The following is a 25,245-nucleotide window of genomic DNA, read 5'->3' on the forward strand; positions in this document are numbered from 1 at the left end:
TATTCTGCTTGGGAAACATCTGTGGTGTGTTCCTGCTGACTGCTTTATCCAACAAGTGATGCACAGCTTTGTCTGTTTCAAATGCCTTTATGATGTAAGAAATGAATGGACCAAACTGACGCCACCTGCATCGCAGGAGGCGTTGCACTGTTTGGGGAGAGGCGTCAAAACAGCAAATGACCTGGCGCTCAAAGACGCAAGGGTCCATTTTCAGGCCCCAAATAAGTGCTAAATAAACTCACGTTGTAATAGGGAAGAACAAATCTGACTCCATATTAGACCTGTCCTTTGGCTCTAACCCTGTGCTCTGTTTCCTGGACTTAGTCCTAATGGTTCTGCACCTTTTGTAAAAGAATGCTGCCTACAGCCTGAAATAGACAGGACAGCCCATTCTCAACGTTCTGACCTTCAAGGGTATAACATTTTCCCATTCCTAGGAAGATAAAAAGTTGCAGAATAGAAAATAACATTTGCCTTGGTGGAGGTTTACAGGGACATCGTGGCCTGACCCATGTGGACAGCTGTGAGAACAAAGGATTCCGACACCAGGAACTTTGCAACAGCCAACTACACCACCGTCTCCCCTTTTCAGTATAAAAGGAGCCTGAATTCTGACTTGGGGAAGATGGTTCTCCAGGGTATTAGTCTGCCATCCTCTTGGTCTGTCGGCTTTCCGATAAAGTCATTATTCCTTGCCCCAGCACCTTGTCTCCCGATTTACTGGCTTATCGTGCAGCGAGCAGTAGGAGTTTGGACTCGGTAACAGTGTCACAGCACACCACATTGATCTGGCAATACCCTGTTAACCAAGTTCTTAGAAAAAGTATTGAATATGTAAATAAGGCTAAGGGATCACCTGGTGTCTTTTGAAAGACAGACTCAAGCACTGTCTGAAAGGCCAACCTGTCTAACAGGTCACCTGCTTCTCTTGGACAAGAAGCATCAGCATGACCTGGGATCTTGTCAGTAATGTCAAGGCTTCCTTCCAGACCTACCTGAACAGAATCTGCCTTATAACAGGATGCCTACGTTATTTTATACACATTACCATTGGAAAAGCACTGATCTAGGGAATAGATCCTTTGTCTGACTTCCTATTTACTATTGATTGAGGCTCAGATGCTGTGAAGTTAGGTGTTAATTCTGTGAAGACTGATGAGCTGCAAGTCATCTTTGTCCAGGCGACATGCAAATGATTTCTGCCAGGTAGAAAAGATAACGTTAAGGTCACAGGGTTTGCCTTGTAGAACATAAAGCCTTGTGCACCTTGTTCCAGGATTCTTTCTTTCAGTGACTGTATCTTCTCGGTCTCTCGAATCCTCCTCTGAGCTAGATTTACCATCCTGCTTTCCCCTCATGAAGGAGTTAAATAAATCTCGATGACACATACTCAGCACACATGTATGACAGTCATGCTCATAACTGTTTAAAGTTCTAATTCAAAACCAGTCACCTCTCAATAGCAGTAAGATATTTCAAGTGAACACAGTAATCGCTGTCTTTTCTTGGGAAAAATAGTCAGTGTCCAGCAAGCAGTAACTGAGAACGTCCAATATGATGTAAAGATAAATCTAGCAACGGCCTGGTCCCTCAACATGCTACCTGGTCTAATGTACAATCCAACTTTAAATACGAGGGTTGACAACTAAGAGCCTGTGGTTCTGTTTCAACGTGCAGACATGATTTGTAGCCAAAGAACATTTTGTTTTGTTTTAATTTTTGAATTTGAAGGCCTTTAGATACAATGCATATTCTCCAGTTCTCCACAGGCTCAAATTTTCCTTATTATCCTCCATCAGGCTCTTTTGCACATGTCTGCTACCTGTCTAGTCCCTGACGGCATTTAAGTTTACTGTCCTTAAAGAGGACACTAATCTACCAAACCCACCAAAGCCAGCATGACAGGGGTAAGTGGATGGTCTGACAATTACAGCACATGCTAAGCAGCCCTCACTGGGATTATTTTTGCATATCTATCATGCACAGACCCCGGACAGCTATGATGAGGATGAAAAGCGTGTGGCTGCCAAATCCAGTCGCCTTATTCATTATCCACCAGAGGGCAAATTATTTACGTGGAAAACAATGCACTTCAAATACATTCGCCAAGCACCATCATCAATTCCTTCAGATACAAAAGAGTTCCGTTTAAATGGGTCTCAGGGAGTAGAAACCATTGCCCACATAAAACAGCGAAGATAGCTCCATTCTCAAAAAATGAGCATTATTAAAATGTCAAAATAAATACCATGCAGAAATGCAGCAAGAAGAGGCAGCAGCTATAGGCAAGAGACTAGTGCCTCCGACATCAGAGCCACAAGTTCAAAAGCAGCTTTGGACAAAACAAGAGTTTGGCGGCACCCAGCACGTCTAGGGGAGGCTGTTTTCTCCCTTAGATGGATTTGTCTGCAGCACATCACAGAAAGTTATTAAGTGTCTACTTTCCCGAGGCATGACTCTCTTCTTCGTAAGTGCTTAAATTCACTAAACCAGGAAAACCAGGCACTATATAAACAGAGTCATTAATAATATAAATCTCACCTAGAGTAAAAGAATGATACGGGCTGTCTCATTGTTCTGTATAAATAGTGCTTTCTGTGGTTTTCCATCTGTCCTCTCTATGGATTTTTCTCCTTTGGTACATCTCATCTCTCATTTTATTCTAGTACTTTTTCAGGGGACTTAATGGGAACAACGTAGAGGAAATCAGCTAATAATGCCTCCATTTTTCATCAGGACAGCTGAGGCCTCAACCAACCCCACTCTCTCCCCACCACTGGGCTTTCTACGCCTCCCAGCCAGGCCTTACTTCAATCTCTTAGTCCTTGTAACTGGGTCATTAAGGTGGGGAGCCCCATGAAAAGACCAGCAGGACCCACAGGCAGGGCCACTACTTTCCCACAGGCGCCATCCGGTTCCCTGGCCTGGTGACATTATCTCACTTTTGTGCTTCTGTAAAATGGCTTGCTTCTAGGAAAATGAAACTTACTCCTAAGATTCTATTGGTCCATTTCTAACACCTCATTTGCATATGTGCAAACCTAGCTCGCTCCTGATTGGTCCATTTCTAACACCTAATTTGCATATGGTGGGGAAAAAAATGAAAACCTAAAACTATATAAAAGCCTGTGTAAACCTACAGACAGGGTCCAGAGCTTAAAGCATTAACTCCTCTGGCCCCGCTGGTGTAATTAACCTGAGTTCTCCAACCCTCCGAGTGTCACTTGGTATCTCGCCAGGATTCAGGTTGTTGTAACAAGTACATGGCTTGAGGGTCATTCATATGCATGTCATCCCATAGGTCACTTATTCCCAGGTTTACTTTGAAATTGCCTGACTGGAATCTGTGTTTTCTCTCAAGACCATCTTCCAGCAGTTTTCCATTCACTCTGTTTTTAACTGCGGGATGGGATGTGGTTCTAGAAGTCAATGGCAGTTAGAGCATCATTTCAGAGAAAAAAATATCTCCCTAGCCTCCCACACCTCGAGTCTACCTTCCTCTATATTCTCCACATCACACGGAAAAAGCTTCCCAAATTTCTTCTTTCAAAGTAAGTGGGCAGTCTCTAAAACTGGAAAGAATTAGAACTACAAGGTTTGTGAGAGACAGAAAAACAAAGAGAGTTGAGGTGGGGGCTCTTGCCATATCAGGAAAGAAAAGAGCAGACCAGGGAAAACCATGGTGAGGAAGCTGCCCAAACTGTCCATCGCATTGAGAAGAGGCCCCAAGTCTTTTGCGTTACAGTCATTTGCAAGTTTACACTCTGGTTTTTGTAACTGTCAAAGCCACTGCGAGGTTCCAGATGTGTGGGCTCCCTCGGGAGGCACGTGATGCTCCCCAACCTGTCACCAGTTATTTCCAGTCAGAGAAGAGCCTCTCTGCTGGCCCCTGCTCCATTCTGAGTCCCAGTCTCTGACACTGGACTCAGAACCCACACACACTTAGAAGACTCCCCTTAAATTCACCTCTAAGTATCTGCTTGTGTATATGAATAAAAACTAACACTGACCCTGAGTTTTCCAAATTTTTGTGTACTAGATCATGAGTTCCTTGAAGCAAGTACTGCCTCCCTGTCTTTTCCCTATTCCTACCTCATGGTACTAAGATTCTTTAGCCACTTAAAGAGTATCTGTTGACTTAAATTGGCTTTTGCAGACAAGCAGGTACATTCTAGGGAAAGAACAATGAAAGAAGAGGAAGAGAGAGAGAGAAATATGACTGATGATCTAATGATCTCTCAGAGATGGAAATGGTTTTGGATGCTGGAGCTAGGGGAATCCATGGCCAAGGATGTTGGAATCATGCTAAAGAGTGTAAGTTCCAAAAGGAAACTTACATCCTAGGAAATTTATTGGCCCTAGTAAAACAGGTCTCAAGGTCAAGTACTAATTTTTTCTTGCAAGTGCAAAAATAGGAACAAAGAATAATGGCGCCCTAAAGATGCCCTCGCCCTAATCTCCAGAACTTTTGAATATGTTATTTTGGTAGATATGACTAAGGGTATGGCCCTTGAGGTGGGGAGAGTATTGTGAATTATCCAGGGGGACCCAATCTAATCACCCAAGTCCTTAAAAGCAAGAGACCTTTCCCAGCTATTATCAGTGAGAGAGAGACATGACAACAGAAGGAAGGTCAGAGGGATGCAATGTTGCTGGCTCTGAAGACGGAGGAAGGGGACCACAAGACAAGGAACACAGGCAGCCTTTAGCAGCTGGAAAAGCAAGGGAAGGGATTCTTCCCCAGAGCCCCAGAGAGGAACACACCCCTGCTGACACCTTAAGTTTAGCCCAGTGAGAACTGCGCCAGATGTCTGACTTGATGAAACTATAAGACAACAAATCTGCATTGTTTTAAGCCATGCTTAATTTGTTTATGGGAACAACAGAACGTGAACACAAAAGGCCACCCTTGGCTCCACAGGTCCCTCTGAACTAACGAGCAGGCCCTCCCTGTGCAGCCCCCAAACCAGAGAGATCTCCTGCCCTGGGCTGAACCTGCCCCTCTCCCAACCCTCTCCCACAGCCCCACCACCTGGCCGAGTTCTCATCTTTCTAGACTCAGCACCAAGTTTCTCTCTTCTGACAAATCTTAGTTTTATCTATATAAGCTATGAATTTCTGAAAAGTGAGGACCCCCTGTCATATTCTTTGTAAATGTTAGTGTGAGTGATGAATTAATTAATCATCATTAATGGTGTGTAAAAATAAGGGACAATGAAACTGCTTTCTTGTCATTGCTTTTCAGAAAGAAATAAAGATCACTCACTGGGACCCACCTACATTCACATCCATGAAGTCCTACCTTATTCCTTCTCCTCCTCTCTTGGGACACACACAGTCACACAGTCACACAGTCACACACTCACACAGCCTGGCAGAGTTGAATCCCAGTCTGTAGCTGTTCAGAGTATGACAACTAAGTAATATATTCATCTCTGATCAAGAATATAAGCTGTCAGATGACTGAACAAAGAAGTTGTGGTATATTTATACAATGGAATACTACTCAGTCATAAAAAAGAATAAAATAATGTCATTTGCAGCAACATGGATGGAACTAGAGATCCATCATTCTAAGAGAAGTAAGCCAGAAAGAGAAAGAGAAATACCATATGATATCACTCATATATGGAATCTAAACAAACAAACAAAAAGAACACTATGAACTCATCTACAAAACAGAAACAAACTCTCAGACATAATAAACAATCTTAGGGTTACCGGGAAAGTAGGTGGGAAAGGATAAATTTGGGAGTTTGAGATTTACAAATTTACAAAAGCCACTACAGATTTTAAAAAAGTTTCTTCTGTAGAACACAGGGAACTATGTTCAATATCTTGTAATAACCTTTAGTGAAAAAAAAAAATGAAAACAAATATATGTACATATCTACATGACTGGGACATTGTGCTGTACACCAGAAATTGATACACTGTAATTGACTGTACTTCAAGTAAAAAATAAATTAAAAAAAAAAAGAGTACAAGCTGTCAGGGGTCAAAGGCTGAAACCAGAAAATTTCAAAGGAAACTTGAAAGGCACAGAAAAGTTCCAAAACATGGAGTTTAAAGCCAAGGCTAAGATGTGAGAATCAAATAACAGAACTTCTCGTGTGGTGGTTTTAAAATACGTCTACAAACACTTTGACGCTGCTTTCTCCCAGTGGTGGAGACTAATTCTCCTTCCCTTGAGTGTGGGCTGGAGTGAGTCCTTTCTAATGACGAGAATACAGCGGACGTGATCAGAGAGTATCATCAGGTCACAAAAGGCATTACAACTTCCTCCCCTCAGTATCTCTCTCTCTGCTCACTCTGGAGAAAGTCAGAGAAGGTTCCAAATTTGCAGACATCTTACAGGCCCCGCCCACATCTTAATGGCAACCTCAAGACAGCCCCTGAGCCAGAACCACTCAGCTAAGCTGCTTCTGAATCTCCAAACACAGAAACCGTGAGCTAATAAATGTGCGTTGTTCTAAGCCACTAAATTTTAGAGTTATTTGTTACACAGTAATAGACGGCCAGTCTACATGAGACACCACCCCTAGGGCGCTGGTGACAAATTGGAAGTTACGATCCTACAAATATATTTTCCTCAGCTCATAAGTAGATTTTTTTATGAGCTGAAATTTTCAAATCATTAAATTTTATTAAAAAAAAAAAAAAAAAACTAGATTTCCAGGCTGTCTCAAAATTTTGGAGACCCAGCAACACAAAGGCCTACATTCCCATCCTGCCGCTGTCTGCTGTAGAGGAGGTGTGAGGATGCTTGCCTGTGTTCACCGTGGTCCCCACTGACCCCTACACATCACCTTACTGACGACAACAGCATGGCTTTTACACCGCTATTTCTCTTTTAGTAGAAAAATATTTCTCAATTCCTGTATTTCTGTCAAAAGTAGAAAACAGAAGATATACTGAAAGGGTTTTGTGTCTTAAGAAATCTCAGAGAAAACTTATTTCTTGGTGGGAAGAAAGAATATTCCCGCATGACTAATACGCCATCGGTGTGCATCTGGGTCAAACACACACAATTTAAGAGTCTCTTTTTTCTTCTGCTAATAGCTTTGCTCATTGAGGCTCACAGACTGGCCCCTGTAGGTGAGTTTGCTAAACTTGCTCTTACTTACTCTGGGTTCTTTGAAATGGGACTAAGATAAGGCATTTGAGCTGACTAGATATAGTTCTTCAGTAGATTAAAGGCAGCCACCAACATTACGCATTTCCTTTCATACCACTTAATTTGAGAAGATCCTTGCTATTCAAATTATGTCTGACCACATCCATGTTGACTAGTCAAAGATAATCCCAAATACAACCCCTACTTTACCATAAATACACACTCTTACTAGTACTAATGTTTCTAGGAAATAAACATCGAACCAGAACAAGAGTCAGCAAATAGCAGCATACAGACCAAATCCAGCCCACCGCCAGCTTTTATAAATAAAGTTTTATTGGAACACGGCCACGCTTAATGATGTATTGTCTGTCGCTGCTTCTGCACCACGCTGGCTGAGCTAAGTAGTTATGACAGAACCCTCATGACCTGCAAGCCTAAAAGATTTACTATCCAGCCAATCCCTGAACAAGAAGGATAAAATACAAAGATTGTGACAGTTAATAAGCCAAGAACACATGGTGCTTCAAAGGAACACAATGTGAGAAAAGTCAAGTCGCCTCCAGAATGTCTGCCTTCTCAGTTACACTCACTGACTCGAATGCGTTCCTCACCTTACAAGTGGACCGAAAGAGAACGGTTTTTTAGGTTGAAAAGGAACTCACCGTGGCTAGTTTCTGAACATCTTCATCTGATGCTCCCAGAGACGCCAGGCCTATTTCTTGTGAAAACTGAGCAAATTTAGGATCTGCAAGTAGTGGCACGTGTCCCAGGAGTTCATGACATGTGTCCCTGACAAGAAAAACATCACAGAGAAATGTCACACGCGTGCAACTATGACCCGCAGAACGAGACTTAAAATTCGAAATATAACCTGGTTACTATAATTAATTACTGCTACCAAATTTCACCAATGCTGACTTTTTAATCACATGTTAGCATCTCTGAAATCCAGAGGCATCTTACACTCAATGGCACCTTGAATCATATGATATACATTATTTTTAACAAAAGAATAGCGACTGCTGTTTTCAAGGGCTTATATGCCAAGCATGTGGTAAGTGTTTTACTACCCACATTACCTCTTTTCATACTCAAGAGAAACTTAGAGAATTAAAATAACTTATTAGTGCAACATTCTACAGATCAGGGGTGGGCAAACCACAGCTGCAGGCCACATCCGGCCTCCTGCCTGTGTCTGCAAATAAAGTTTTATCGGAACACAGCCATGCACATTCACCGATGTGTTGTCTACAGCTCCTTTTGGCTAAAACGGCAGAGTTGAGTAGCTATGACTGAGACCACATGGCTTGCAAAGCCTAAAATATTTACTAGCTGGCCCTTCACTGAAAATGTTTGCTGACTCTTGCTATAGACAGTGATAAAAGCCAAAATTTGAATCCAGTTTATCATGATTTCTAACCTCTTGTTCTCAATTCTTAAATTACACTGCATCTCATGTTACACTTTGCAGGCCCTGGGAAACATCAGAGAGTCACATAACTAGCTCCATCACGAACTAGCTCTTCCCATAGACAATGTTTCTGTCCATAACACAATGTTTCTGCCCATGACACCAGCAGTCCCCTGGAGCCTGCACACTGGAAGACCCTCCCAGTCCTCTGCTTTGACTAGCCCGAACTAGGTAAGAACAGAAGTTTATATTCTCTCATTTGCCTGAGTTTCCTCTTGGAGCCAGATGACCAGGCAAAGGCAGGTATGTGTCACAATGAAGCAAGGCAGACGCCCTCCTGAATCACTGCCGTGAATCACAAACTATTTCCTGATACCGGGCTATGTTGGAATGAGTTCCCCTATCACTCTCTGGGAATGGGTCAAGAGGCAGGAATATTTTATCTTCTTGACAACTAATTAGCCAGGTGGTAATTGAAAGATGTTTCCTGGTTTCACCTGGGCTCCTCTGAAGCATATCAAAGAGATGCAGTAACATAAAAGCCAGGTACTGCCACCGTTAGGACAAGTATAAAGTAAGCTGCATGGTCATATAGTTGAAGCAAGGGTAGAAAGTGGACGCCAACACAAAACAGAGGGCGTTGCTCAGTCAAAAAATCTTGTTTCCACAACTCACACCACATGGCCAACCCTGGACAGCCACTTCACAGATACATCACATTGAAAAGGTGACCAAAGGAGAATGTGTGGACATGATACTAAAAGAAACTCCAAGTTCATTCCCCATCAACTGTGGGCCAATAGCCTCCTCTTTTCCGCTGAAACTGAATTTGTGGGAAAGATTACGTAATGGTTACTCTCCAATCACATTGCTTAAGGTGGAGAATCAGACCCATTGGATTTTAGGGCATAAGGGGAATTTAAAAGTTACCAGAGCCTCTCATTTCACCTCTGGAGAAATTAAATACAGAAGGAGAAAAAAAAGAAAGCTAACAGTCACCAAGCTCCTATTGTGTGCTGGGCACTGTGCTAAATGTTTTCATATCCCTTTTAGTAATTTCATCTTTGCTTACAAGAACTCTTTATTATCCCCACTTGATAAATGGGGAAACTAAAGTTCAGTACATTTAAGCATCTTTTCCAAGGACACACTGTTAGTAAGACACAGAGACGGGTGGGGGTATAGCTCAGTGGTAGAGTGTGTGCTTAGCATGCATGAGGTCCTGGGTTCAATCCCCAGTGCCTCCATTAATAAGTAAGTAAATAAATAGACAAACCCAATTACACCCCCGCCACCACCAAAAGAGACAGAGACAAGATTTGAGATCAAATTCCTCTGACTCAAAGCTATGTGTTTTTCACTCTGCTGGTGGAGTAAATGAGAAGGGGGTGTGTGGCGCACAGCCTCAGTTGTGGGGAGAGAGTTTAACCAAGCTGCTTAGCACAAGTGAAAGTGTAGTCAGTGCGTCCCAAGTCTCCTTTCCCACCACTCAGTCCTTAACCCTCCAGATTACTTGAGGAGCCTTTTAAAAAATGTCAGTGACTGGGTGCTACAGACAACCAATCAGGACTGTCGACGATGGACCTGAGCATCTGTATTGTTTTAGAAGCTCCCAGAGAAATCGTAAGACATAGCCGGGGTGGAGACCCACTGTCGTAACGGAGGATGCTCGAGCTCTCCTAGCAGGCTTCAAGCAACTAGTACTTACAACTAAAGCTAAATGCGATGATGGAATTTTGAGCTGCCCGTGTTTAATGCCACTAAAACTACATCAGACGGACATCCATGTACTGAGGAATAATGAACGGTGGGTGAACTTTCATGACTCCGCCACATGCATCCAGTTCCATTCAAGGTCTGATACTTCTCTGCTGAGAATGGACCCTGTAGACTCTTCTGCGACCAGTTTTTTTTTAAAGCTCATGCAGTCGGCACTGATACTGGACTCGAGGGGCCCATCATGGATAAATCGGAACATCCCCACTGCAGCCTACATACTAAAGCACCTCTACGGATCCAGACAGAAAACATGACAACAATAATTCCAAAATCAGACTAGGTGTCAAACTCCAGGGAAATACGAAAGATGGCGAGTCTTAGCTCATAGTACGAATAAACAAAGTAAGCAGAAACTAAAATAACAACTCTAGTGGCCAACACGTCTTGAATGCTATGGGCCAGGCACTGTGCTGGGTGCTTTATAAAGTGAGAATGAGATGTGTCATGGCTACTGTGGTGTTGGATTCTTGGTGCAAAACTGGATTTACTTTTGAGCTTGTTAAATACTTGAAGGAGACAGTGTTCTACCTCCCTAGCTTTTAGTGGAGTCCAAATGCTTATAGGTAGACAAGAAAGTAAAAAGTTGTCAGTTAAAAAGGAAAGAAGAAGGAAAATACCAGAGATCCAAAAACATTAAGGAATCAATTCTTTGTGGTAGAAAAGGAACTATCGCCTGGGTTTTAAGTTAAAGTGTCATTATCAGAAACCTGCAACTTACCAACATAAAACCTTTATTAGCATTACAACGACAAGGTAATCTGACCATACACAGGAGAGAAGAAATTATAAATTTGAAAGAAAAAAATCATACAATATAGCAGAATAAGTTATATTGTCTCATTAAGAGTGAAAGCCTGAAGCAAGAAGTCTAACAGAATTCCTAATGGGACGTCAGGGATTTCTAAGTGGAAGTGATCACTGCTGTACTTCGCTGGTTTGCACCCTCTTCGCTGCTCGGTCACCTGGCAGAGACGCTGAGAAGGACCCACTGTTCAGATCCCTGAGCGAGTGGAGATGCAGTATGCACAGTAACCCCACTGTCTCACTGAGCCTAGGCTCTGAGCACCTGTATTTCAGGTCCAGAAACAAGATTATTAACTTTTGTGGAACATTCTCAGAAATAAACGCCGGATTGTTCTCATCCCAGTGTCTCTGGCTAAGGCATATGGTGTAGACAAAGGAAACCGAAGTCCCTGGACACTCTTCAAACAGGCAAAGAAAGATGTTTCATGTTGCTAATTAAAGTGATGAATTAATTCTGAAAAGTTGACATTATCTTTAGTTTCTATGAGACGGGAGGACTTAAAGGCTGGGCTGACAACGACTCGGGGGCTGAAAGAGGTTTCAGGCTATCGGGAGTCTGAGGGAGAAGGCTGAGCCTTCTCTTCAAACTTTGTTACCAATTAAATTCTGTTGGGCTGGAATCACGCTATTTCACACTGTTTCACAAAGTGCAATAGCCATTAAGTCCTGCATGTAAAGAAGCTCGCGATCCGCACGCAGGCTGTGTCATCCACAGCTGGACCCCTGAGCATCTAATTATGAACAGGTTTCCAGTGTGAGTTCACAACCATCGCCTTATCTCACCAGATCTCTCTTAAAAGATTCAATTATTTAGCCATAATTGCACCTGTCAGCACACGCAGCCTCCAATCTCCACATCGGCAAACTTTTTCTCTTTTTAACTCATCCCTTTGATGCATTTTCGCCTGAATAGTGCTTTTCAGAGCCCTTTTCACAAAAGTGCTCTGTTCGCTGGAAATGTAGGACCTTTCAAAACGGTTAGCACTGCAAAACATCATGTCTCCTTCTGAAAAAAAAAAAAAAGAAGAAGAAGAAAAAAAATAGAAAAGCTAGAGCTGGTATCAGACACTACACTTTGGCTGCTCTAAATTGGAATCTTCTCTGATAAGCCCTGTTTAGGAGGATTCTAAAGCTTACAAAGGGACCTGGGCAAAATGCCTCCAGAGAATTCTTAAATCATTCTGAGAATGTGGTGATCACTTTGCTGCTGGGAAAGAAGGGTGCCAGTGGTTAAGTTCAAATTCAGAATGAGTCTGGCATTCTTCCCCCCTTATCAGTCTTCAAAGCTGATGCCTCGTGCTTCGTGTTGAACAACTTTTTTATTTTTGCTGTAAATTAAAGCTTTTGAGAAGCAATGAGTGTGAACTCAACGTTTGCCTCCCATCCCAAATCAGCACATCGGTCTTTGAAGCCCGATTTCCATGGATTTTGTTTGTTCTGCAGTGACACAGAAGCCAACACTTCAGCTAAACCAAGAAGAGAAGGCAAGGAAGGTGGGGCAGGGGGCGGGGTGGGGAGCTTGCATTGATGAAAAGAAGCAGGAGGGTGAGCTGGGAGCCAAAATAGGGCTTTGGGGTTTTTTTGTGTGTAGGGGGGTAGGTTTCCAGCTTTTATGCAACATTTTATGGGTAAGTGCAAGTTATCTGGGATGACACATCAGGACACATTGAAAAGGGGGTGACTTGGTTTGTTCTCACTGCACTAAGGATGCAATAATGGGAATTAATTTGGTATTGAGGGAAGTTTTGGTTTTTTTTTTTTTTTCAGTGCTCGCTTTGGAGCCATATACAGAGTTTCTTTAGATTGAAAATAGCATACTGTAAAATCTGGCCCAGGTAAGACTGTAGGCAGCTCTTATGATCACTTCCTCTTATGTCCCTGTAAGAGTATAGAGAAATACCTGTGTGGCCCTCTTTTTATGAAGCCGTGCACCTGGACCCTACCCTGGTGGAAACCTTCCCTTTTTCCCCCTGGGGATCATAAGGAAGGCCACCAGTGTTACTCTTCCTCGCTGCAATTCTTTTGAGACCAGCAGAAGACATGACCGTTATTTTTTTTGAAATTTAGTTTAAGAAGCATTGATTGTGTACCCATTAAGTACAAGTGCTATGTTAGGACCTGAGGCTTAAAAGCAAGTAAGACATAATCCTAGAATAACTCTTAGCAAAAGTCACCTCATGGTTCCATCAGAGGGCAAACAGCAAGTACTAACTTTCCTGATCCAGGGAAAGAAACAGGTTTCCAGTTCTCACAAGTATCAGTAAAGGGCTGCATGGGAAACTGTCCTCGGGTCCCTAGTTCCTCATCATCTCAGACAGTTCTTATTTCTTAAAGAAACAGGAGATTTTTAGCTCTTTCCCTGTCTGCCCCACAACCACTAAATTCTCACTAGATCTTGAGGAGGCAATATAACATAATGGTTCTAAGTATGTAGTCTGGAGTCAGACCTAAGTCCGTGTCCCACGTTCCTGTGTAATCAAGGCACTTAGAGCAGTGCCGTGCAACAGGGCTTCCTGCAGTGATGGACATATTTTGTATCTGCGTCGTCCAACATGGTAGCCACTTGGTACAGGAGTTCTTTTTTCTTTTTTTAAACATTTTTTTAATTGAGTTATAGTCATTTTACAATGTTGTGTCAAACTCCAGTGTAGAGCACAATTTTTCAATTACACTATCTCATGGAGTTCTTAAACAACATCGTAAGATCATGCATTGGAAATACAAGTTCCAAACAAGTAATATATCATCACACAGTAAATCATACTGACACTAAGTCTATTGGACTTCATGAAGCGTTGCCCTTTTGGAAGATATTTTATCACTTAAACAAGCAGCAGTAAGTTTCTCTAGAACGGAGGCCATGCCATGTTCCTCTTTGGGTTCCTGGTGCTTAGACAATCCTGACACACAACAGATGTTTAATAACTGCTTTGTGAAATCAACAGAATAAAGCAGAGGTGGTGGGGCCCTCTTGCACCAGACAGAGGTAAACCCAAGTGAATCCCAAGGGTGGTTTTCCTAATTTCCAGTGTAGCATCAGGGCTCTGGACTAGATCTTGGTTTTGCTGTCTTCTAGTTGTATGACCATTGGGAAATGCCCTGACTTCTTTGAACTCTAGGATTGCCATTGGTTAAATAAAAAAAAAAAAAAAAAAAACCTGCTGACCTCACAGACATGACGGAATGACACCAGACAGACAGACCAGGCGTGGGGAACGTCAGAGCCTTTTCCCTCCTCTCTCGTGGTGGCATCTGTACCTGTCAACCAATGTCATTCTCTACACAGCAGTGAAGACGCACAACCATTGGTGACTTCTTCCTTGCCTAAAATTCAGTCACTCTGAACTTCTTCTGAACTTGTCATTTAAAAGGCAAATATTCCTTAAAAAAATTTTTTTCCCGGTCATCTCCATTTTTCACACCTGAAGGTATCTACATGAGCTTCTCCCTGACAACGCAGCACCCAGGGGATACAAACTGTGATTCGGGGGTGGGTGCTTATGAATGCCGATGCTGGATTACAGGCACCGCACAGGGAAGGCAACGCTTGTGGGAGTGAGTCAGTGGGAAAAAAGGAATTGTGCTTTGAATTTGTTAAAATATATGTATATGTGTGTATGTGTGTGTGTGTGTGTGTGTATGTATACACACACACATACACACACACATACACATGTACACATTCACATAGCTGAAAGCATTATCTTGAGTCATTCCTGTTAACAGCCTAAGAGAACAACAGGGATCTAGCAGGCACTTAGGTACAAATTTGGTTTCAAAATGCACAGGTTTTAAATACTGTATAGGGTTGTGTGTAGGGTTTTTTCTATAGGATGTCTATTGTTAAGAGCGCTCAAAGCTTTTGAGACAAAAAGCTCAGTTTACAGTCTTTGGGATTATTTTTGCTTTGAGGCATCTCACAAAACCAGATACAATATTGTGATTGGACACCTGGGAGACCAGGTCTGGGAACGTGGCCTTGTAACTGAGGATGCGCTGGGACGTGCCGAGGCGTATCAGCCTATTTGGTATTTATATAAAACTTCTCCTCTGCAAAGATCAAAGCGTATTTCATCACCCCTCACACAGGGAGGTTAAGTGGTTTGCCAACAGTCACACTGAGAGCTGAGAGTGGGGCCTGGACATCGGGCCCGCGGTCCTCAGGGCCTTCTGCCCGAGGACACGGAGACAGCAGCCTCCCATCTGCGTCACTGCTCTACAGTGAGGCGCTTGCCCCTTCTTTTTCCCACTGAAATAAAAGACGCCTCCTCTTGATAAATGGGGCAGGCTAACCTGCGGTCCTGGGAAGATCAAAGAAGAAAGTGGGCCTCTGACCAGGCCTGGTAATTGGACCAAACATGGGATGAGACAGCACAGAGCCAGACCATCTAACAGGCACACCCAGTCCTTGGGGTTCTGGCAAAGCAGGGCCATCAAATTAAAGTAAGAAAGTGTCACTCTCAACTATCTTATACAAAACTGGTAATTAGAAAACCAAGAAAGAAGCAATTCAACTTCAGCACACATACAAGTTTTGAGTTTTCCTGTTTAGCGTTACTGTTACCTATAGAAGAGTGGATGACTGCACAGACGCTGGCACAGCTCCCTGAGTTCAAATCCTGACTCCCCCACTTACCAGCTGTGTGACCTTGAGCAACTAACTTAACCTTTCTGTGCCTCAATGTCCTCACCCACAAATCCAGAATAATAATAGTAACTCACAACTCTGAGGGTTATGAGTATTAAGTGAATTCATCCACATACAACACTTAAAGTAGTACCCGGCATGCAAAAGCTGAACTACACGATTGCTATTAATAGGTAAAAAAAAAAAAAAAAAAAAAAGTAGTATTGCTTCTGCTATTGTTATTGTTGTTGAAATTACCTATGTTGCAGACGGAAGGGATGAAAATACTCTCAGGTCTTAGAGCCTCTAACGTCTGAACTGACCCTGGGTGTCAAACCCAATTTTCTGAGGGAGAAGATGGCTGCTAAGCTTGGAGTGTGAATTCCGGGTTAAAGCTCAGGAAAGGGAGGCCAGATGGGATCGGCTTTCTGAGAACATGCCATTTTCTGAGAATCGCCAGTATGATGCTGCTCTGCTGTCCGGAACAGCAAAAATGATGGCAGCCCTGCGGAGGAAGCCAGTTGGCCAGGCAGGAAGCTTGGCACCATGCTTGGCAGGGATCAGGGTGATCTGTGGGAAAGAGTAATTTTAAGCTACACAAGAGCTCATAGGAATGAGGTTCAACTCTATAAAGTTCTGGCTTATCTCCCCTGCTCTGCAGTAAGACCCTACTCAGACTTGACTTCAGTAAAGCCCAATGACTGTCAGGGCTTACTTACATCAGACAAATTTCCAGACCCAGAATCTCTCAGATGGCAGCAAGGAGGGAAAGTTGGGAAAGAAATGGCCTATCTTCCGTCTCATTACAGATCGAGAGAAAGGCATCTGTTCGAGAGAGGGGGCAGCCAACTTTTCTTATAAATTTAAAAGTCTGTGTCTTCACCTGCTGATATGGATTACTTAACAAATGAGGATGAATGTCGGAGCCACAAGAAAAGGAAATAAATGTCATCGCCAGTTTTTGAGAGGGTTCTGTCCTAACAAGCAAAGGTTAAGCATAAAATTCAGTTACTTAACTTCAAAACATGAAAAATAACATCAGAAATAATTCACTTTGATTTTTCTTGTAAAATTGAATCACAGCAGCAACTCTAAGGAAAAAATCACCTGACTGCAAAAACCTTTTTTTAAACTTTAAAACAGTTATATTTTAAAATAACATTAATTGCCCTTAAACTGTTCAATTGTGACAAGAAAGATTTTCCTTCACGCAAATGCATTCAGTTGTATTATGGCAATAAATGCTGCAAGATGAGTCAGTGGTGCCATGAATTATTTCCTAATGGTGAAAGTTTGCTCTTTGGTTTGAAAAGTGACACAGCAGGAAAGAGCAGAAGACAGATCCACAACCATACGTGCTGAATCATCAACCATCCCAATGCAGCCCTGAATCTGGAACTCCCTGACTGATTAAGCTTATACTATGTTGCACCAAGGACATTTTTGTTACTAGCATTATCAAGCGTAACATCGGAAAAATAAAGTAGAAGGAATATTTTTAAACATTCTTATTAAAACATTTTTCAAAAGGGATTTCTGGTGCACAACTACACTATTACTTTGGCAACAGCTCTTCTGGAAAGACAGATACTGCACTGGCTTGACGTCCAAGAAATGATGTTGAAGGCTGTATGTTTATATTGAAAATTCCTGGTTTTGTCTCCCTGAGCAACGCACAGTGGGTAAGAGGGTTGTGCTACTGATAAGTATTTCAACACTGCCCCGGGTGATGTTTTATGTTCCAAAGGTACAGAACCATGAGGGGTCTGGCCACCTCTGCTCTCCATCCAGAAATCTAGCTGGGGCGGGGGAAGTGGGGAGGGGCGGTGGTGGAGGCCTGTTCTGGAGAGAACAAGACTGGATTATAATACCTTAGAAAATAGGTTTTCCTGGCCTTACCCTCCTTCATTTCCAAGACTTCAGTCTGTGCACACAGCTTCTGAAGAAAAAGCATGCGATTTGGCCCCAGGAGAATCTGGTTTTATTAAACTGTATTTCTTGTTAAAGAGCTCTGCCTTTATAAGCTACCACTGGCCTTCGGGACTGCAGATAAAATGGAAAATCGTATACACGGGTACACGCGCACATGCAAATTCAGTTAGCAAGTATTCAACATGCACCTTGCACAAAACACACTCAACAGGTCTGTGGGAAATACAAAGAATAGACACAACAGATCCCCTAGAAGGAAATGCCCAGAGAAGAAAAGCCAAACCAACTAAAGCAAAACTAGGGGGAGTGGGATAAATATGAGAAATACGACAGCTGAAAATCCAAAGCACCTTCGGAAAACCGGAAGGCTGACGTGAGAGATCAGACCAGGCCAATCGAGACTGGAGAGTGAGGGAGAGATCGCTCCTCCAACTCGCTTATCTTCCCAGTGTGCCAAGGCTTTCCTTCCTAAACTGGATCTCCACCGCGCCTCTGCAGCAAGAATCTTCTAGAGACAAATCCAGAGATGTTCCTGCGTCTCTGATCTACTCTCCTCCCTCGGGGAGGAGGACCCACTCACTTCAGGACAGTCTGCAAGGACCTCCACCTGTACTTTCCAAGCTCGTGGTGTATCTTTGTCTCTTTTTTTAATTGAAGTATACTCAGCATGATGTATCTTCTTAACGTCATATTTCAGTAGCTCAGGTATAACTTAGAACACATCACAGACTGACATTGCTTTTAAGAGAGGGCAATGGGCTTTCCTGCCTTTAGAGTAAGACAATATTCGGGGTTTATTACCCAAAGCAGGGGGAAATGTTTTTTCAGCCCCAAGTGAAGTGCACTTGGGTCTCTCTCTTTTTCTTTCTGTCCCTCACTCTCTCCTTCTCTTTCTCTCATTTTAATAAGGAGGAGGTGCGGACAACTTTCACATTTCCTTTCCCTCCTCTCTTTCAGGTCCACAGTGAAAAATCCCTTTTTTTTTTTTTTTTTTTTTTTTTTTTTGAAATGATCTTCATCCCCAAAGCAAAACAGATGAACAGAATAGGTTGCCCCTCCTGGGTGTGATGTGAAGAGAAGACTATTCTGGTCCAACTGACCCGTCCTCAGAGTTTTAGCTCGTGTCTGAAAATTCCACCATTAATGGTTAATGATTTTGCCTGAAGACATTAAATATATAAAAATTGTTTATTATAAAGAAGTTGTGGGAGCAGAGTATAGCTCAAGCAGTAGAGTGCATGCTTAGCATGCACAAGGTCCTGGGTTCAATTCCCACTACCTCCATTAAAAATAAAAAAATAAATAAACCTAATTAACCCCCCAAAAAAATTCTTAAAAAAATTTTTAATTAAAAAAAGAAGTTGTGGAATGTATATACAATGGAATACTACTCAGCCATAAAAAAGAATAAAATAATGCCACTTGCAGCAACATGGATGGACCTAGAAACTGTCAGACTAAACTAGGTAAGCCAGAAAGAAAGAAAAATACCAATGATGTCATTCACATGTGGAATCTTTAAAAAATGACGCAAATGGACTTATTTTCAAAACAGAAACAGACTCAGACGTAGAAAACAAACATATGGTTACCAATAGGGGAAAGAGGAGGGATAAGTTGGGAGTTCAAGATTTGCAGACACACACTACTGTATATGAAATAGATAAACAAGTTTCTACTGTAGAGCACAGGGAACTATATTCAGTATCTTGTAGTAACCTATAATGAAAAAGAAGATGAAAAGGAATATTTCCACATATATATAGGACTAAAACATTATGCTATATACCAGAAATTGACATAAAATTATACACCAACGATACTTCAATAAAAAAGATAATAAAAATTAAAATGCTTCTTCTATGGAGGGGTGTCCAGTATCAGTTCCTGAAATCGGAGTAAAGCTGTGGGAGGGAGTGGAGGGCACTCACCAGTAAGGGGCTGCAGCCCTGCAGGAGGAGGCACTAACACCACACAGCGGGTAGCCAGGACTTGCCCTGTGCTCCCTCACTCCCCCAACCTCAGACTGAGGCTGGGGCTCTAAGTACGTCTCAAACCTGGCACCTCCCGGAGGCAGTGGCGCTTAGGGCTTCAGCCCACTTTGGACTCAGTTTTCACTTTCTAAGCCAGGTTTGGAGATCCACTCCAACCTCAGTCTGGATATTCCTGTTCCTGTTTTCCCTTTGCCAGCTGGCCTTGAGTTAATCACAGTCCTATGAAGGAGACTGACACATGAACAAATAAACCACACAGTGTCCTAAGTGCTAAAATAGAAGTAAGGCAAAGTGCTACAGCAACGTCTCGCTCTGCCTGGACTGGACTTTAATCCTGAGACTTAAAATGATTTCACAAGAGTCAGTCCGGGCCAAATGAACCACCCGTGCAGAAGGATGGAGGCCTGAAGCAGCAGGCTCATGGGGATGGTGAGAAGTCCAGTGTGGCTTCAGCAGAAGGCTTTGGACGGGCAGGGAGGCAGAACCCATGATTTGATGAGATCAGACATTTTTCCCAATAGGAAAGAGGGAACCAATAGAAGCTAAACAGGGGAACACTACACTGGTTCAGAAAGGAAGCCAAGTCTACAGGTTGCTTCTAAAAGGAAGGGGTACAATAACTGGCAGACAGAGCAGCGATGTTAACGTGACCTGTCAAGTTTCATCTTCTCAAACAGTGGCTCTCACTGGGGGAGATGGCCCCCCCCCCGGGGACACTTGGCAACGTCTGATGACATCTTTGGTTATCACATCTGGCAGGGGTGGGAGCGTCCTCTTGACATCTAGCGGGTAGAGGCCAGGGCTGTTGCTAAACGCCTCACAGTGCACAGGAGAGCCTCCCACAACGAGGAGTTATCTGACTCAAAATATCAATAGTGCAAGGTTGAGAAACCCTGTTCTAAAAGATGAGGTGGCCAGAGGGCGCAGGAGCCACACCAGCCTTCTCAGAGAGTAAAGAGGAGAGCAGGAGATGGTGGGGCCTCTCATACTGCTTTTCTGCCACCATCCACATACACGGCGATGCTCACACACCCACGTAATTTGGAGCATTGCTTCTTTCCCTCTCATTCCACGGAGTGACAGGGATGCTATTACTGGAATAACCTTGGGTTTGACCCACTGATTTTTTTAAAGGAAATCATTTGCAAACTTCAATACTCGATTAGCGACAAAGTTGCTTGCGATCACAGCTAATCAAAGTATGTAGCTATGGGGCAAGGAAGAGCGGCATGGCTACCTGCGGCAGTGCTCGGGCAGAGGGAGACAGAGCAGGAATATGGCCTCACTTAGAGCAGAATCAGTGACCTTTCAATCCAGGTAGAAACACACGGAAAAGCAACTCTTTCCACCAGGAAAATCAAGAGTCACTGATTCTCTAGGAATTCCCCTACTGTCCTCCAGGCCAGCAAACTCCCCAGGAAACCAATCCAATCTACTTTTTAAATTCAAGTCCCATTACCTGGCCAGTTTAGAGAAGCCAGAGTTTTAAAACATAAACTGTAGAAACAAGTCAGGTTTAAAATCCAGCACGTATTGCGAGCTGTGAGGGTAAAAATATGTTCTACCCAAACAGAAAAGGGAAATCAAATTCTTTTTTCAGATAATGTATTTTTGCTGCTTTCACTCTCATTTCTACCTGAGTCTTCAGGGCTCACCTTTGTCTCATTAGCCCTGCCTCCCTGACAACAGTTCAGCAATTGGAGGTGGTTATGTGGAAACAGAGGACGAGTACCAAGCACAGGAGCCAAGGTGAACTTCACAAATTGGAGAAGCTGCCCTCTGGTTGGTTCTCAATTGAGGAAATGGAATTGCATTTCAAAGACAATGCCTGTGAAAGTGCTTGGGCGGGAAACAGCACCCCTGGTCTAATGTTTCATAGCTTCAAACTACAGCGTGTGGCTGGGAAGGGACTTAGGACTTTGCAATACATAAGCAGTAGAAGGATCTTTATAAAAAATTGTCTCTGCACAGTGTATTCTGGAAGGATACGGTGGACACTGGGAGCAGTGGTGGCCCCTGGGGAGGATGTAGTAGGTGCTGAGGGAACAGAAGAGGCTGGAAAAGTATGCCCTTCTGTAAGCTCTGGATGCTGCATCATGTACTTCTATTACCAACTCATAAAAGCACAACAATAATCTAAAAAATAAATGAATGATGTAAAACCCACCCAAAAAAGAGCCTAGAAAAACAACCCCAAGTTAGCAAACCCCAAGTTTCCTGGGAAACTCGCTCTGACATAGCTTCCTCTTGTCTGTATTGTCAGAGGAACACAGAAGAAGAAAACACTCAAATCTATAGCAGGAACTGTAGTTCACTCCTGACCTCTCAGCCCTTATTTCTAACTACCAAGGGCTTCTCAACCTCAGGAGGTCCCATCCATGGGCACCTCCAAGACAAGACGCTCCCAACCCAAATCCTCTTTTCTCCCTCTCTACTTCCCTCTTCCCTCCAAGCCTAGTCTCCCTCCAGTGTTTTCAATTATTATTAGAAAAGGCTACCCACTTAGGCCCCTCAGTCTAAAAACCTTAGCATTGCCTCAGAGACCCTCTGGTCTCCCCATCCTTGTGATAGTCACCAAATATTGTTAATTCCACCTTGGTGATGTTTTGCACAGAGGTGACCTCTTGTCCTATCCCACTAACCTTTTCCAGTTCAATGCCTTATAAACTACACTCCTTCACTGGAATGGGAGCCCCTGCTGGCTTTCTAGCTAGTTCATTCTTCACACTTCCCCAGCCCCCAGCCCCCACCCCATCATCTTTGTCTCAGACATAATTACCCTATCATGCTTAAGCACCTTGGATAGCTCCCTGCTCCCCACAGAATTACACCCAAATGTCCTGTTTTGACAAAAGACTATTTACACTGTGGACAGAAGAATCATTTCACCCCTAACACATACCTGTGCTCTGGCCACTCTCATGTAACAAGCCTTGCTCATTTATGCCGCTTTCGTGCCTCACATCTTTACTCTGGTTATTATTTATTTATTTATTTATTTATTTATTTTGACTTCTTTGACTTGAAAGCTTTTCCTTCCCTCCCCACCTTGATTTATCCAAAAAAAAAAAAAAATTCCTATCCACTCTTCTAGACCCCCACTCATTTTATACACTCTCTGAAAAGCCTTTGGGGACTGCTCCCTCCCTTTGCTCCCCTAACCCTCTGTACACACCCCCACGACAGCCCTAACCACGCTCTTTCATAATTATTTATGTTCCTATCTCCCCTGCCAGGATGTGAATGGCTTTATATAAAAAAAAAAAAAAGACAGCTGCTATATTTTATTCATCTCTGAATCCACTGCACCTCCCTGCTAGCATTGCACATAAATGTTTGCTGAATGAATTGGCTGAAAGTACTTTGGTAAAAATGTAACACATTATCCCCCAAATTTTATAGACTTCTGTGGCTAAAATCTCATTTCTTTGCCCTCTCTCTCTCTCTGCATACCTGTTGGCATGCTAGTGCAGGTCTCAGGAGGGCCAGTTATTCAAAGGGAACTAACAAAGTGCCTGCTATTTGTAAATAGGGCCATTTGTACACTCTCTGTGCCAGATTTAGAGATTGCCTTTCTCTCTCTGACAACACTCCTCTGAGCACTCACTCCACTTTAAGAAGCATTTCTTTTCCAAATGTCTGGAGTCCTGTAAGTAACCTTTGTTTACCCTGAAAACACTCTCCGGGAAGCTGAAAGGAGCGAAAAAAACAATGTAGTGACCCTGCAGGGACCTACCTGGTCCATGAGCCTCATGTCCTCATGGCAAGAGGAGGGGGCTTCAGGGACTCGGCTCTAATCCCTGCCCACTTCCGCTGCCAGCAGCTGCTTTAACTGCCTGAACCTCCATGGGCTCTCTGCTCCCCAGTGAGGACCTTGGCAGCCCATTACTCACAAGACTATCCAGGCAAAACAGCATCCTAAGCGCAGGGATAACCTCAGTGGAGTTTAGGGTTCCTGGGCCCAATTTACTTTCAAGTAAAGTGAGCTCTGACCGCTTCCCAGGGTGGTGGTCCCTGCCCAGCCCCCGTTTCCAGTGTGGGTACTCACGGTTCCGGGGTGTAGAGGGGGTCCGAGCCATGGCGGACGTACTGAGTACAGTGGAACACTCTGTAGGCCAGTCCTGCCAGAAAGTCTCGAGGACTCAGGTATCCAGCCACCGGCCTCACTGTAAAGCCAGACCTTTCTAAAGAGGCAACAGAAAGAGCCAGCTAAATATTAACCCAATAGGACTTGACGGCCCAAGCAGGGCTTCCTGTTATGTAAAAGGATGTCCCAGAGGCAAAGTAACCAAGGTCCTAAAACTCTTGACAATTGAATGAAATATACTGTTAACAGCTATCACGTCTGTGGCTTCTGATGACGAATATACAGTCACGAATGATGGTTTCCAGGGGAACAAGACACGTTCATTAAAATGGAAAGAAAGGTGAAAAAAATTTTAAGGATTTAAATTCAGAAGCCAAATTAGGCTAGGAAAGCTCAAATATGCAGAAGACTGTAATCCAAAGTGATGCTAATTACATTTTTGGCGGTGAGCTTGCTGTAGTATGCACAGAAGTAGAAATACAGATTGTACACATGGAACTTATATAATGTTCTAAACTAATGTTGCATCAATAAAAAAATAAATTAAAAAGAAGATGTCAGATGCAAAAGACCACATATTTTATGATTCTGTGTACATGAAATGTTCAGATAAGGAAAATCTAAAGACAGAAAGCAGATTGGTGGTTGCCCAGGGTTAGGGGTGGGAGCAACGGTTGATTATAAAGAGGACAAAAAAAAAAAAAAAAACTTTCTGCAGTGATGGAAATGTCATAAAACTGGATTTTGGTGATGGTTACACAACTCTATAAATTTGCTAGTATCACTCAATTGTACAATTGCAGTGGGTAGATTTTATATTATGTAAACTATACCTCAAGGACGCTGCTAAAAATATAGATAAATAAATAAAGTGATGCCTACCACATATTACAGAATCAGTTCACACTAAAGCTTGCTATTGTCAATACCATCCAATCCTTCATCTCATCTTGTTGTTTTCTGTGATATTATGAAAACAATTATATTAATTACCGCAATTTGAAGAGGTACACTAAAGCAGTACATCTTCTATTGGTTTGTGGAAAGAGGAAAAACCAAAATAAGCAGAATGCAATAAAATCTATGGAATCCCCCTATAGTGCTAACCCCATTAAGGGCTGCCTACGAAGGCCCAGAAAATTTACAACAGGAGGGTTTTTCTTCTCTCTGACACCAGCATCGTAAAGGCTCCCATCCTGAAAACCTCAGCTCATTAGGGGAGCACCTCAGAATGGTTAGAAATGATTTTTAAAGACAAAAACCAATTGAACATATAAAACAAGTCCATCCTGGGATTTTTGGTACCTGGATGGAAATAGCCCTGTTCTCAGGCCTCCTCAGACCTGTCATTCTAACAGTCCCTGGCACACAATTTATACTTAAAAATAGGGATTTGATTAACTGACTGACTCCCCCAGAGGGAAGTCACCAGCGTTCAACATGATCCATGATATTTCTTCATCCAGTCCCTAACTTTTAACAAAGCAAATA

General features: G+C 42.9%; 1 protein-coding gene across 1 annotated transcript in view; it reads right to left on the reverse strand.

Annotated features, from left to right (window-relative positions):
- TPH2 (tryptophan hydroxylase 2) overlaps positions 1 to 25,245 on the reverse strand; it is an 82,763-nt gene that overhangs the window by 27,474 nt on the left and 30,044 nt on the right. The window contains exons 7-8 of the mRNA XM_006191102.2: positions 23,716 to 23,851; positions 7,783 to 7,909 (exon numbers count right to left, since the gene is read on the reverse strand). Of these exons, the coding sequence (XP_006191164.1) occupies positions 7,783 to 7,909; positions 23,716 to 23,851 (263 nt within the window). The remainder of the gene's footprint in view (positions 1 to 7,782; positions 7,910 to 23,715; positions 23,852 to 25,245) is intronic.

This window comes from Camelus ferus, chromosome 12 (assembly GCF_009834535.1).
Source record: "Camelus ferus isolate YT-003-E chromosome 12, BCGSAC_Cfer_1.0, whole genome shotgun sequence".
Taxonomy (NCBI): Eukaryota; Metazoa; Chordata; class Mammalia; order Artiodactyla; family Camelidae; genus Camelus; species Camelus ferus.